This window comes from Pituophis catenifer, unplaced genomic scaffold, assembly GCF_029215685.1.
Source record: "Pituophis catenifer annectens isolate HBS135680 unplaced genomic scaffold, rPitCat1.0.hap2 SCAF_1, whole genome shotgun sequence".
NCBI lineage: Eukaryota > Metazoa > Chordata > Lepidosauria > Squamata > Colubridae > Pituophis > Pituophis catenifer.
The window spans coordinates 85,013,293-85,029,401 of NW_027256881.1; the positions used below are offsets into that span (position 1 = coordinate 85,013,293).

The 16,109-nt window shown below is 37.1% G+C and overlaps 1 protein-coding gene across 1 annotated transcript in view; it reads right to left on the minus strand.

The window, feature by feature from the left end:
• Positions 1-16,109, minus strand: part of PHACTR2 (phosphatase and actin regulator 2) — an 85,055-nt gene continuing 68,946 nt past the window's right edge. Inside the window, exons 7-13 of the mRNA XM_070952115.1 lie at positions 15,258-15,460; positions 12,522-12,678; positions 11,493-11,548; positions 9,129-9,190; positions 2,475-2,612; positions 1,222-1,298; positions 1-198 (exon numbers count right to left, since the gene is read on the minus strand). Coding sequence (XP_070808216.1) covers positions 183-198; positions 1,222-1,298; positions 2,475-2,612; positions 9,129-9,190; positions 11,493-11,548; positions 12,522-12,678; positions 15,258-15,460 — 709 coding nt within the window. The 3' untranslated portion in view covers positions 1-182. The remainder of the gene's footprint in view (positions 199-1,221; positions 1,299-2,474; positions 2,613-9,128; positions 9,191-11,492; positions 11,549-12,521; positions 12,679-15,257; positions 15,461-16,109) is intronic.

Below are 16,109 nucleotides of genomic sequence, written 5' to 3' on the forward strand. Positions count from 1 at the left end.
TATATTCTTTTCTGTATCGCTTCTATTTGTCTCTTTTTGTTAAATATGAGGACCCACAACATAGAGTAACTTCAGGTTTCAAGGTACTGCAGACATTTCAGTTGTGATGTACTCTGGGCTTCAAGATGGAGGACTTTCCTCAGGAAAGATAGTTGTGCTCAACAGCAGAGTATTTTCAACACTTAAGGACGATGAAACCTGAAGGTGAGAAATAAAATGTTTTGATTTTTTTTTCTCATCATCCTCAAGGTACAAGAAAGATCAGAGCAATTGTAAAGTTCAAATATTCAAATTCCAAATGCTAAAACATCCACACAATGCCCATACCATACATACCACTTTCTTTATAAAATAGATTGAATCCATATTTCAAATCCATATTCAAGTCTGACTAACATTGCTGTTAAATTTTTAAGTATTAATGAATACATTTATTTACTTCTTAGCTCTTTGTGTGCTATGCTATCAGGAATAATATTTTAACAACCCCACAGATTAAAATGAGTTATCTTGAAAGGTTTAGAAAGACAAAATGCTTCCAAACTAGCAATGAACTGAGATCCCATGGGCAAAAAAAAATATTGATGGGAACCTTTTGTTTAGATACTGTTTCACATAACTGTGTGAAACACAGTTTAATGCTGTTCAATTTAAGAACAGAATGTTGCCCAATTATTGTTATTATTTCATTTGCTTCAGAGATGGGAGAACTAATACGATAGAACAAAAGTCTTGCATCATTGGATACATGTACAGGAACTAGGATTTTAGAAGCTTTTGATCATGTCTGAAGGTATTCATAGAAACACATCATTTGTGCCTCTATAAATTTCAAATTTATAGGTCATCATTATAAGTTATTTTTGTCTGTTTCCTGTTATCATGTTTGCAATAATTTGAAACTGTAAGCACATATATGACAAGTACCAAATTACTTTAGCCAGCAGTTTAAAACATCTGAGTCAATAAAGTTGTAGTTGGAGAACTATTTTTGGATAACAAAAAGACAAAATTAAATAATCTGAATAAAATACAATGCCTACTCTGTCAAGGCAATGTCAGAAATTGAGTCACAATATTGATTGCAGGAAAAATAAAACCAGGCTGATGCAACTATATTATATACCACCATCACAAGTTCCAGCAATGTGCAAAAGTATTCATGTGATACAAAAGTGGAAAAGAAGAAACTTTGCTATCTGTGCATGAATGGTTTCCTACCTTGTAAACTGTCTACTTTCTTCATGTACTTCCATTTCTGTGCTTTTGAATTCATTCAATTCTTTCCGTATTGCTGCCTGATGAAAGAAAACACAAATGTAAACTCAGATTGTCTTAAATGGAAATACCTACAATGTAACAAAGTGGTCAATCTCAAAAACGTGGCAAAATACATTTTGTGAGCCAAATTTCATAATCCCTAACCATTGGCTAAATTTCTAAGGGTTTATGGAAACTAGTCAAAAGCTCTGAAGGATAATAGTTTGCATCCCCTTTTAATATTTACTCTTGTTAACTAACTTGCTTTTTCTCTTCTTATATCATGAAGTTTTATTTGTTTGTTCAATTTATATATGTGATTCTATATTTACTTTATATAGAATATTTTACTTTGTGAAATTGGACAGTGTAGTGTTTCAAGCTTAATTAAAAAGCAACACTCAAACTTACCCATAAAGTATATTAAGAGAAACCTACTACTCAAAATAGGGAGAGGTCCCCAAAGTTACTCTGATTTTCAAATCTATCAAACCATTGTTGAGGAATAATTCAGAGTTATTTCATACATCATTCTGGTAGAATTTCCTTTACAATTAACATAGGTCTAAAATATCTGTCTACATCTCTCAAAAGAACAAACTACTCCTAGAACTTCAGCATCTTCTACTCTATAGAGATATATAAAATGCAAGACTGGAAACAATAAACAAAACGCAAGACACATTGAAGCATAATGTTATTGGCATAAACCCAACAAGTGGTGGAAGTCATATTGCCAGGTGCCTGAATTTTCATCATGTGACTATGGAGTGCAATAGTGATACAACAGTTGTAACTTCAGGCTCGGGTTGTAAGTCCCTTCATTCAGCACCACTGTAATGCTGAACAATCGCTGAATGAACAGTTGTCAAACAAAAGACTACCTATATTCTAACATTCCACAAATACTATGATATGAAAAATAATTACTGAGACAAGGGAGCCAGATTTAGTGCACTGTTCCTTCTGAGCAAAACTGTACAATTTGTTTTAAAATAATTCTAGAACAATCATATTAAAAGAAATCATGTATGGACGTGCATGAAATCTTAATTAATGGAGATTTATTTTGAGATACAGAAAGACAATGTATTTAAAATTTCAGCTCTTCAGCCATTCATTCATTCATTCATTCATTCATTCATTCATTCATTCACTCACTCATATTCAATTCATTACTCATATTCAATTCATGCAGGATTTATGCCTCTTACCTTGTCTGCAGGTGTTAATCTTGCCCAGGGTTTATCAGCACGTCGATCATAATCTGGTGAATCTGTTACTTCCACATATTCATTAAATCGTAAGATTCTTCGTGCCTGAAGTTCAGCCACTGTTGGTCTCAAACTAAGCTGCAAAGAAAAAAATTTCATAAACTCTCTCCCAAAGAATCTGGAGGTTAGGGTTATCCTAATACAAACATCATCGAAAACAGACAGGGTATAGAATTAAAAAAAAACAACAACACAAAGGTAGAATCATGTTGATGAAAGAAATTCACTGATAAAGCAACATAGCTTCCGCTTGATTGCAGGACAATCTTGCATTGTAAGAAATCCCTAGAATTTAGTCTTGTTTCTCAGAAGTCAAATCAATGGACTCAGACAACCACACCTTTTTTTTTTTTTTTAATTTGATTTATATGCCGCCCTTCTCCGGAGACTCAGGGCGGCTTACAATGCGTTAAGCAATAGCCTTCATACTTTTGTATATTTATACAAAGTCAGTTTATTGTCCCCACAATCTGGGTCCTCATTTTACCTCCATTTGAAAGGATGGAAGGCTGAGTCAACCTTGAGCCTGGTGAGATTTGAACTTGCAGTAATTGCAAGCAGCAGATGTTAATAACAGTGCTTTAGTCCACTGTGCTACCAAAGCTCTTTAGCTTTCTTGAGCAAAGAATTCCACACACTGACTTCATTTTATACATCATTGTCTTATTCATCTGGATAATGTTAATCAACTTCATCACATACTTATATTCCATTTGGCCTCTGCAATGAGTCCAGTTGGGACTCAGGATTTTCTTAGTCAATCTCCCCATTTTGTAGGTCGTCATATGAGTTGATATGTATAACTGTAACACCACAGCCAAATCTCTTTTTATGTCCACCCATTGTCAGGTAAACATACCAATGTACCCTGCCTGTTTATATTTTCATCTTAATGTCATTTCAAACATCACTTGTGAAATTAAGTGTTGTTGAGCACTCTGGAGCTGCACTTCCTCCTTGAACTCATTCTCATTATTTACGTAACAGCTATTCCAACATTTGAAAATAGTTCCGTCATCATTCCCTCTCCCCATTAAAATGACTCACCCAACTCATTCAATCTTTCCTCAAGAGAACAAAATTTCCAGGGCCTTCGCCAGCATTTATCAGTTGGCAATGCAAAGAATGTCTATGTGTACATGTACGGAGGAAGACCTCATGCTGGTGAGAGAAAATCCTGTCAATGTGGCCCGATACAGGATGAAGGTCATTTAGGTTTAATCCTATTTATAGGTAGTCCTCAATTTACGACCACAATTGAGCCCAAAATTGATGTTGCTAAGTGAGATATTTGTTAAGTGAGTTTTGCCCCATTTTACAACTTTTCCTGCCACATTTGATAAGTGAATCATTGCCTTTATTAAATTAGTGACACAGCTGTTAAGTGAATCTGGTTTCCCCATTGACTTTGCTTATCAGATGGTCGCAAAAGGGGAACACATGACCCCTGGACACTGCAATCGTCATAGATGTTAAGTCAGTTGTCAAGCATCTGAATGAGAATCACATGACCACAGAGATGCTGCAACGGTCATAAGTGTGAAAAACAGTCATAAGTCACTTTTTCAGTCCCGTTGTAACTTCGAATGGTCATTAAATGAACTGTTGTAAGTTGAGAACTACCTGTACTTTACATACTTTTTACACATGCTATATTTTTATTAGCTATTTTATACCCATTTTCTTTGCTTAATGTTGAATGTTATACATCTACCATGTTTTCCCCAAAATAAGACCCTGTCTTATATTTTTTTGAACCCTGAAATAAGCGCTTGTCCTTATTGTCATGCACTGAAAAGCCCGATTGAGTATAAGTTTTCTTTTTGGTGGTTTGGATTTGTGTATGTTTGTGTGTGTATGGCCTGTATGATTTGTGTGGATAATTGGTGTAATACAGGTTGGGGAACGTATGGGGCCTTTACTAGGGAAAAGTGCTGCTGCGACTGAAATATCCTCCATCCCCCATATCTCCGTTAGGGAAATTGTTAGTACAATAGTCAGAGGATTGGTTGAAAGCTTGTACAAAGGTATTAGATAAGGTGACTATGATTAATTATTGTAAGGAGGTTTGGCTGACGTTTGTGCTGATACAGCCTAATTATAGGTGGAGTAAGTTTGGGGAGTCAGACCCATATTGGATCAATGCTTTGAAGAAAGTTTTGGTGAAAGAAGAAGTTGATAGTTCAATTGTTATATGTTGAACCTCAGTTCCATGTTCAGTAGTTTAACTCCTCTTCCCTGAGAAGTTCTAGAGTTTTGTATGGGAAGGAAGAAGAAGAGGAAGGTTGGAATCCTTTAGCTTATGCTACATGCCCACCTCCCCCTCCTTTGTATAATGGAAGTTGTGGGTGAAATTGATGTTGCTGCTGGGAGCAGAGAGGAAGAGACTTCAACAGGGCAGTAATATAGGTAGCTGGAGAAGGAGTTGGGTGAATTGTTAGTAATTGTGAAACGGAATCCATCCACTTCTCCTCATGTTAAATGTTCACAAACTAAAGGAATTAGCCGCAATACCATTCGGCATTCCTCTTAAAGGAAACATTAATCTGCTTGGGAGAGATGCATTGTCTCTTCTGGGATGTGAGCTTGGTATACAGATCGTTCTTGTTCTTGGATGAGGCAGAAAACTCTGTAGGAATGTGGTAATGAGGGTTTGTTGTTCTTCTTACCTGAGGTTGAATGCGAATATTTTGTCTTTGATTAATGTGATGTGATGGTGATATGTGTGTGCCGGCTAATTAAGTGACCTTCTTGGCTTAAGCCTGGAGCTGTGGAGAACAGGTGTGGTTAGGGCCCGAAATCAAGTTTTTGATTAAAAACTGCATCCTGAAGTTTTCCACTGCTTGAGGAATGGGCTACAAGATGTCAAGCATGAAAATGAAATGGGTATCTGAAGGGATGGAACCTTTCCAGGTTTTATTCCAGGTTTGCAAATGTTGTTAAATGGTATGTGTGTGTAATGAGAGTTGTTTAGGCAATAGAGCTCATTGTCTTGTAAAATAATAATACTGAGAATGATAATAAAGTTCCTTGAAGTATTTATGCTGACTAATTGGCAGGGAAAAGGCATGTGTGTGTTGGAATACACTAAAAGGTCTGATTGCAGAATAAATATGAGTGAGTGTGGTAAGCCCTTAAATGGGGGTGGTAAGGTGATCCTGATATTTGTGAATGCCTGTGTGTTGAACCCCTGAGAAATTTCCTTTTGTATATTGAAATAGTGAGTGGCAAGAGTTTGTTGTTGTCGTTGTTGTTATGTTGTAATAGCAAGTGTTTGAATGAGCAAGTGAGAGCTGAGAGAGATCCTATGGAGAAGTAGGATTAGGTAGAGGTATTTGCGATGTTAATTGGAGACAGGAGTAGTATTTTTCCTCTCTATATCTCCCCCGTCTTTTTGTTCTGAACAAGAGAAGTAAGAAAGGGGGGAGGGAAGGTGCGGTTTCTAGATATTGGATACTGGATAGTCTGGGGAATAGTTGACTATGTTATTTTAGCTTAGTGTTGTCTAGGTAAAGGATGTTCCCTTGAGGGAAGAATTATTGATAGTTAATTTTAAACTAAGTTGTTTGGAAGAAAGGTTGAAGAGTTGAAGAAAGTAATAATGTAGTGTTACTCCAGTGTTATGTTTGCCTAGTTTAAGGAAAAATTTCCACTTGTCTGTAGTAATGGAAGATGGTATAGCCGAAGGAGTGTTGGTTCGCATGTGGACTGGGAACTAAAAGGTGGTGCACAAATGCTAGGTTTTTAGAATTGTCTCAAGAGAGTTTGGTTCTCTTGACCAATAGGAGAGAGAGATGGGATATTGTGTGGTTATGAATAAATGAATTGAGAATAGGATGAGACTGGATGGTTATGCAGTTGTGAATGGAGACACTATTGAGATATTGGAAGGTGGAAAGTTACCGTTTGAATGGTCAGTGCAGACATGTGAGGTTTTTGCTTTATTGTAAGCATTGCACATATTAATGAGGTAGGGAATATTTATGTTGATTTAACCTATGCTTATGGTATCTTACATACTTTTGGGATAATCTGGATTGAAAGGGGGTTGATATTTAGTAAAAGGAATTGCGATAGGTGGAACTTATCACAGCTGTTTTAAAGGCAGCTGGGGACCCTTCTAAACTTGATATTATATAAATAGTGGATGAAGGGGTGTGTAAGTGACTGGGAAATGGATTAATAAGAATGGAGTGCAAATTTTTACTAAAGTTGTGATGTGGAATGTGATTGAATGAGTGCATGAGGGAACCTATTGGGGAACGCAAGCACTTATTGATTTTATTAAATGTATATGCATATATGTGTCTAGGGGTGTGTATACAATAGTTATATAAATGGTATGGAAATGAATACATTGTGTATGTAAAGAAAAAATATGTAGAGATTTGACAATTTGGCCTTTTCAGTGAATCTAAGTAGATTACATTGAAATGCTGGTGGTGTGACTATTGATATATGTAATCTTTGTGTAAAAATAGGTGCTCAGAAGATTGTTAAATTATATTGGAGTGAATAATACTGAAATATGCATTGGTTGATCTTATTGATAGTGATAGGGGTATACATTTCATTGTCCAAGGTGATGAAGCTTATGGAACAATTAGGAATTGATTGGCAATTACATTTATTGTTTATGCTAAGTTCTATAGGGTGTTGTGAATGTGCTAATCAGATAAGTAAATCTATGTTATAAAAATTAATGTTAGAGTTTCAACTACCTTGGATGAAGTGTTTGCCTTTAGCACTATTAAGAATAGGAACTAGTCCTAGGAAAGATTTGGGGATATCTATGTATGAAATGATGTTTGGATTGCCATATGTGGGGAAAGTTGAGATGCCTAGGATAGAATTGAAGGATGTTTTTTCTGAAAATATATATACAGGGACTGTCCCAGTGTTTTTCTCATTTAAGGTAAAAAGGACAGAATCCACCTCTTGATTTCCAAGCACATGAATACAAAAGTGGAGACTGGGTCCGATAAAAGCCATTACTGAGAAGAAGTTGCAGCTGGTGTGGGAAGGACCGTTCCAAGTTTTGCTGACTACTGAATCGGCTGTAAGGACTAAGGAACAAGGTTGGGTATGCTATTCCAGAGTCGAGAGACTGGTGGTTTTGCCTTATGGAAGGACAGTTGCTGCGGAACCTGCAAACCCTTTTAAATTGACTTTTTGATGACAAACCTTAGATGATTGGGGACCAATGGATGGAAGAAGAGTTTTATGAAGAATTTTGTATTTGGCTAGGAGTGGTAATAATTCTTGTTGTGTTTTTGATTGTATTGAGGAAATATATTATTGATTGGTGTAAATCTATGTTTTGGTATCCAGTGGATGTAAGTTCTCCTTGATTGATTGATGTATTGGAGGTAAGATAATAATCTTTTATCTCTTTGGACAATATGTTGGGGGAGCTAGTTCACTAGGAATAATGGGTTTTTTTGTGGTAATGTTTGTTATTCTACAGGTGTGGATAGGAATGGGGATTTTGGCTGTGTTGCCTAGTTATCCTATAACTTGGTAGCAGCTATGTTTCCATACTGAATTCGAGCACCGTTATTCTTTTATAGAAACACCACTAACCCTAATAGACACCACTGAGGAAGCTGAGATATGTATTAAGTCATCTTTTGCAGATGGTGTGTGCTAAGTGCAAACGTACATATGAGATAGTTCCTCAATACATTGGCCTTACAAATAGAATGGAATTTTTATATAAGCAATGCACTGAGCTATTTGGTAATTATATACCTTCATACAAGAAGTTTTGGATTTTGGAGGAAGGGTTACATTTTTTATGTCTAAGGATACAAGTTCCCTCCAAGTTAATGTTTTTATGTGGTAACATGGCATTGACCAAATTACCTATTGTATGGAGAAGAGTTTCTATACTGTTACAGGATGTTCATAATTTACAGGAATAAAAGATAATGAAGAGGAGAATTGGGGATTGTGAGAAAAATAGGAATTATTCCTGTAAAAGCATAACCTGAGTTACGCCATTTTGAAATCATGTTAAGGCTTTGTTTTACCTTGTATAACCTGATTATATAATTTAGCTGACATTTAAGAACATGAGAAAGGAAATGTGTAATTCCTGTGTTTTTTAGAGGATGTTTGTTTTGCAGGAAATATGTTCCTGGGTCAACTTGCCCTCATTAATTAAAGGAAGTACGTAATTGATGTTTTTGAGGGGTATTTGAGGGGTATTTCTGTTGGGAATTGGGGAATATCCAGGGTGGAATTATGTACTGCATATGTTATATAAGATGTTATGTAAGATCTGAAACTGATTCCCAAGGTACTTTAGTGACGTGTATTCTGATATTCCTGAAGACTATAAAAACTCGTGTAAATTGTTTTATTTCCGTCTTTCTCTACTTTAGAGAGAAAGGCCCTTTGCAAAGAATAAACTTTGTTCCAGGATTATTTTGGTCTTTGTCTCTTTAAAACGATAATGGGATTTACCTGTAGACCACAGGCTTATTATCAGGGGATGTCTTATTTTGGGGGAAACAGGGTATATTTTATAGGTGTTTCTGACACAAAGAAAGAAAGAATGCAAAGGATCTATTGACAAAACATTTAAGTTACCTTTCGACTGAGACTGCGCTTCAATTCTCTTTTAGCTTCTTGTTCTTCTTCTTCATTCTTTTCTATTTACAAATGAAAGAAGAAACATAGGCATAGTTACGGCATGATAAATAGGTGACAGACTTGTTACAATGTAAGAAAATAATCCTCATTAATATTTTAAATTCATTCCAAGTTGTATTTTCTTTCATTTCTTAAACTAGTCTCATTTCTATGATCAGTCATAGGATAAGGAACAGAGAGTAGGCAGCCTCCATTAATTTCTATTCCTAAGGTTCAAATAGAGAGCCTTCCAAGGAAGCAATAGTTAAGCTATGTGTGTTAAAACAATTATTCTATCTAATGATGTGTTAGAGAAAAAATCATTTCTTTTTCTCCCTTCACTCTCATCCTTCTTCATCGGCATAAATTTTTTCTGCCTTTTCTGAAGCCATATGGTATAAACATATATACTGAGTAAGTTGGTAAGAACACGAGTGGTATCTCCCAAGTTTATTTCAATTTAGAAAGGACCAATCATGCCTTATACAATTGAAGGGTAGGAGCTTCCAAGGACTGTACTGGTGAGAATATTTATATATTTGAGACCTAGAAAAAATGCTCGTCCTATTTAAAAAGCAAGTGGAATGAACAAAGAGAAGCAACAGAATGAAGCAAACAAGCTGAAATTGGTTAGCCTATGCCACCATACCTGTCTTCAACTTATGATAACTCTCGACTGTGCAAGAACTTTCCTGTCCATCATTACTCTAACAGTAGAAATATAATCACAGCTTCTGTTTTTACTTGCACTATCTCTGTGTATTTATATAATTACAGCAATCTGTACTGTTCAGAGAATGGTAATGCACAGGCTTACTGAAGATGCCCAATCTTCCTCATTGATTGCCATTCAGGATAGTAAATCTCTTGCTATTCATCTAGAAAGCTGCCACCATAGACAAGGTGGAGAATTTATGACACATTGAGGTATCCTTAAACTGTGCCTGTGCATCTCAAGATTAATGAACTAAGAGCTAGGATCTCTCACTACATGTTAAGAGTTGAGCAGAACATCTCTCAATAGTGGCCCATCACTATATTTCTGTACGTTAATTCCTATCCACTTTTAAGCATTTGTTGTTTGGCTGTTTTGGAACTTTGATACTAATTTTGGATGGATGAATTAAATGTTACATCTCATCTGGTATATAGGCGGTAGCAAATTATGCAGTAGATGTGGCAAATACTCAGTTTCAGTAAATCAGTAGTTCTAGCCTATCAACATGACATGATGATAATGTAGAAATGAAGCCATTTGGACCGGATTACACTGTTGCTAAAATAACTTATTCACCCACAGTTGCCACTCACCAACTCAGTTTATATTGGCCACACTATTTATCACATCATGAAAACGCTGAAAGCAGATTGAAAGAAGATGTGGTTAATACAGATTGAGTTAGGAAAATACGCTTGCAATTTCAGAGCCACTTTTTTGTGAGAAGAGCAAATGCTGGCATTTTATGCCAAGTGTCTGTCTGATCTACTTGGGTTGGGAGGATCTCCATCAGCCTACATCTGCTTTTGACATTCAGGTTTGTGCCCTAATATAATCCAGGAAATTAAACCTGAACATTCCACTATATCTTGTGGGGATTTATATATCTGGGTAACAATGTATGTTTGCTAAGGAAACAAAAAACCTAAAACAAACAAAGCTCTACTCTACTGGAATGCCACAGAAATTATTCTACCCAATAGTTGTTCAAACAATGATAATCCTTATTCTCATCTGGCACAAAGAGCTACATTATGTTTCTAGAAAGCCAGTTTTGGCAAGAATAGCAAACTTACTGCCCTAAGACTCCATACTTGCGATTTACTAAATAAACAACGTCTGTACACTGTAAAAGGTTAAACATATTTACATATTTAAAGTAGTTATAAAACATATAGTTAAACATATTTAATATATTTACTATGTAATGCATGATCAGGATGCTCAGTTCAAACTACTGGGCATGATATCATAAATTGATTCATAATTTAGCACTCGATACTAAGATTTTTAGATCTAATGTTCATGTTAGGATCTGTAGTTCCCAAATGTTATTGTCCCCCTGCTTACTATCTGAGGGCCACTCCAGTCCTGCCTTGGCACCAAATGGCAGGGTACACTTCTGCAGAAGTGGTTATGTTTCAATGAATTCAGCTGCAAATTGTACATTCACACTCTTCCAATATATATGGTTTAATATTCTGGCTATATTTAGCAAAGAACTTGCAGAATTATTCACATTCATAAAACCAGGAAGTGTGATCACTGTGAAAATATAACATTATTGGCATTGCAGAATTAGATGCATTGTTTTAAAGTCTTACGTTTCAGGATGTTTCTTTGTTCTAGTTCTTCAGAGGTGGGCCTTTGACTAAGCCTTCTGCAAAAAGGAAGACACAGATATTTTCTCCCAGTTACAACAACTTCTTAGGAAGGCATAACTTTAGAAAGAATCACTGCCAAAACAATTTCTCAAATACCAATTACCAAATACTATGACTTTACATATTACTTTCAATGCTGAGCATTAATTTGAATTTGCAAATTACCATTTAGTGTTACTGAACTAGATGAGTGTATAGAAATCACATAAATTAAGCATATAATGAATTTTGTAACTGCTCTTGCTTATGAATATATACCATGGTACTGTCTACAAAATCTGATTTGCATTTTTGGAAATATCTACTTGAAATAAAAGAAATAATCAAAAACCCTATTCTGATGATATTACAGTGGGGGAGGGAGTATACTCTGAAGGCCGACTCTTTCTCTGCTGGATTTAAGAGGTTTGTCTTTATCCCCCCGGGCGATTGCTGTTTGTCCGGGGTTTTCAGATCTTCCTCTTTTGTTTTCCGATCTCTCCAGGATCGGAACTGCCCAAAAAGAGCTCCTAGCAGAGAATATTTGGAATTTTTGAATATTTGGAACGACGTTTCGTTCCCTCTCCCACTTCGCAAAGATGTCACTGTCTTTTATATGGGGGGTGGGGAGGGAGACTATACTGCATATCAGCTTTAAAAAATCTGTTCTTTCAAGACAAAATTATCTTGGATTCATGGCAAGTAGCATAACTGTTGTATCAAAAGAACCTGTGAATTGTCTAATTGAGCAAAACTTGCCTGCAATCTTTTTTTTTTTTTTTTTTTGCAATGGGGAGTGGGGGCTTAGGTATTCAGTCTAGTTTGAATAGAACAAGTGTAAAAACCTGAGACTGAACTGCAGGATTATAAATTAATTATCACAGTGGTCATTTATTTATTTCATATCACCTATTCAAAAAGCTGAAAAACAGTTTTTCCTATTCCTGAAGCCTCTTTATTATTCTCCCTTTTTTCTCTCCCAGCCAGTACCTCACTAGTTTTGTGCCGATCTGATGTCTGAGTTCCTGTCTCTCCTCTTCAGATGTTCTCGGTAAGATGTTTTTATCTTCCAGTTCTTTTTTGGATGGCCTGTTGCCAAGTTTGATTGCGAGAGTATCCCTACGATGTATTTTACTTGCTAAAGAGCCTGGATGGAGAATGAATTTTTTAATTCATTAAGTTCACACTTAAGTATGTCAAGATCCAGCCACAATTTGGACATTCAGTACATGAATTTAAAAAATCTCTTTCTAGCTTTTTGTCCCTTTGTGTGGGGCAATTTTAGTTCGTATCAAAATCACTTTTCCTTTATAATATATTAATATATTATATTAATGTCTTAGAACCCATCTGCCAACTAAGGTAGAATTAGAACATTCAATTCCACCCCCCCCCCCCCAAAAATGCTTATGAAATAATTTGATAGGAATATTCTAGTTAGCAAACTGGAAGATAACAGAATGGAGAAGGTGTCCTTGAATCAATGTTGACTCCTGGAAACTGCCTGGATAAGGCCCTGCAGTTTTCTTGGCAACATTTCAGAAGTGATTTGCTATTATCTGCTTTCCAGGGCTGAGAGAGAGTGACTGGTCCAAGGTCACCCACCTGGTTTTGTGCCTAAGACAGGACTTGAACTCATGGCTTTCCAGTTTTTAGGCTGAGTTTCTGCAATTAGAAGCAGACGTGAACCTCACTAGCTAGATCAGGGGTGCCAAACTCAAGGCCTGCGGGCCGCAATTGGCCCATGGGGTTGACCTGGAAATAGCAAAGGACCGGCCCATGGTGCCTTTGGCAGCCAAAATGGGGTGTGGGGGTCACGTGCGGTCCCTGCACCCCATTTTGGCCAGCAGCATGCTGCAGAAGGCCATCCAGGCTGAAAATGAGCTCTCCCATGCCCCAATTTGGCTAGCATGCTGCAGGAGCATCCATCCAGTCTCCCCCGCACTCCCTCCGGCCAGCAGATGGAAAACTACAATGCTGATCCAGCCCTTGAAGAAATCCAGTTTGACACCCCTGAGCTAGATTATAAGGAGAAGGGAACAGCTTTATCTCTCTGATCAATAAATGCCTATTTACATTAATACATAAATATTAAACTTTAAAATTAAGTTTAAGTTTAAGTTTATTAAATTTCTATACCGCCCTTCTCCCAAGGGACTCAGAGCGGTGTACAGCCATATTAAAACACATGAATTTATAAAATTTAAAACCAATTAAAATCAGATATATAAAATTTGGCCCTCAATTTAAAACACACATACACCCATTTAAAATTTATATTAGGCCAGTCCGGCTTGCTGAAACAGAAGGGTCTTAAGGGCGCGGCAAAAAGTGCGCAGGTCGGGGCTAAGACGAAGCTCTAGGGGCAGCTCATTCCAACGGGCTGGTGCCCCCACAGAGAAGGCTCTCCCCCTGGGTGTCGCCAGTCGACATTGTTTGGCCGACGGCACCCTGAGGAGCCCCTCTCTGTGGGAGCGTATTGGCCGGTGGGAGGTTGTTGCTGGCAGAAAGCGGTCTCGTATATACCCCGGTCCTAAGCCATGGAGCGCTTTAAAAGACAGCCGTGCATCCAGGAGAACACCTTGAATCGCACTCAGAAGACCAATGGGAGCCAGTGCAGCTCGCACAGGAGGGGTGTTACATGGGTACACCGAGTCGCACCCATAACCACCCGCGCGGCCGCATTCTGGATCAGCTGGAGCCTCCGAGTGCTCTTCAAGGGGAGCCCCATGTAGAGAGCGTTGCAGTAATCCAGACGTAACGTGACGAGGGCACGAGTGACTGTGCGCAGGGCATCCCGGTCCAGAAAGGGATGCAACTGGTGTACCAGGCGAACCAATAAAAAGTTCCCCAGGCCACGGCCGTCATATGATCTTCCAAAGACAGCCGTGCATCCAGGAGAACACCCAAGTTGCGAGCCCTCTCTGTGGGGGCCAAGGTTTCACCCCCAATAGTCAGCGATGGTGCCAGCTGACTATACCGGGCCACCGGGAGCCACAGCCACTCAGTTTTGGAGGGGTTGAGTTTGAGCCTGTTTCTCCCTAATTAAGGTATTAGTATACATTTCCTTTTTATCTTTGCTCTCATATAAATAAGTTACTGTGATTAACGTGGCTAGGAGTGTAAGAATGTCCTTTGAATAAAGGAGTTTCTTACATTCCTAGCTACGTTAATTGCAGCAGTCAAAGGCAATGGCTTTACTAGCCCTACATGGAAATGCCACTCATTAAATTAAAACCTTTTATGTTCACATCTAAAATATGAAAGTGCAGCATTTGTGGGATAATCACAGTGCTAGTGAAACCAATTTTCAGCCTTTGACGCTAAGTGATTCCATCTTCATGGATGAAGATTCCAAAGGAGGGAAGCAAAATATATATAAAACACATGTCAAATAATAAGGCTTGCAAATATGTATTGTGCCCCAAGAAATACATCCAATATATCCGCTTGTGAGTTCACATATTTCCCAATTTGCTTATTAAGGACAATAGCAAGAACTTGGATCAAACTCTCCAATAGGGACATTCCAACTGTACAACAAGTATGTAGCATCTGTTGCCAATGCAATGAGAAATCACTTTCCAATGAAGGCAACAAGTCAATCGGTAACCTCCATTTTTAGAAACTTTTCTAGATGTTTTGGTTCAGAAGTAAAACAAACTGCACAGCATGCATTATTTCTCCATTTAAAATGGCAAACAGTTGCTTATCAAATCTTCTTACTTTCACCGCTTGCATCTTCATCATCATCTTCATCATCATCTGTATAAAGTATAGGCCCATCTGAATCTGAGTCACTGGTATGATTATTTTTGCTGTTTCCAATTTCTGGATTTTCTTCAGAAGTTTCAGAAAGTTCATCTGTCAGAAGAGGACTAGTTTGCTCAGGGATTTCTTTTTCCTGATCTTCTTTGATAGCAGAACTACTACAGAATACAGAAGACCAGTCATATATAACCATACTATAATAGTGTATAATATAACCATACAGGAAAAATATGTAAGATAATAATTTATGATTTGAAATTTAACATAAATCAAACTACGTGACTCTTGTGAAACAATCAGTTCTAAAGACTTAAAACTAAGCTCCCCACAAACTCAACACATTTCAAATTTTCCCATACTCTGGCATATCAATATGATTGTTACTAGTTTTAAGAATCTTACTTTAAATCCATTCAAATTAAAAGCTTAAATTTTTAAGAATCTATCTTCCATTTATGAACAGAAAGCAAATTTCTAACTCTCACAATCATATAGATGAATTAAGAAAATAAGTTCATAAATCAGTCATATATAATATTAAGCATATGTCTGACCAGCTTTAAGCTCATATAAAGCAACATTCCTCCATCTGGTGGTTTTCAGGTGGGCCATTTCATTCTTGATGCTAGTCAGTATGGCCTTTGACCATACTTGCTAAGAATCTTGGGAGTTGTAGTATAATACATCTGGAGAATACTTGATTAGGAAAGGCTGATGAAAATCATTCCTGAAATTTTAAAGTAATTTGTAATCAGAAGTACTGCCAAGAGCAGATGGGCTACAGAAAAATTAATTCCAACTGCTGCC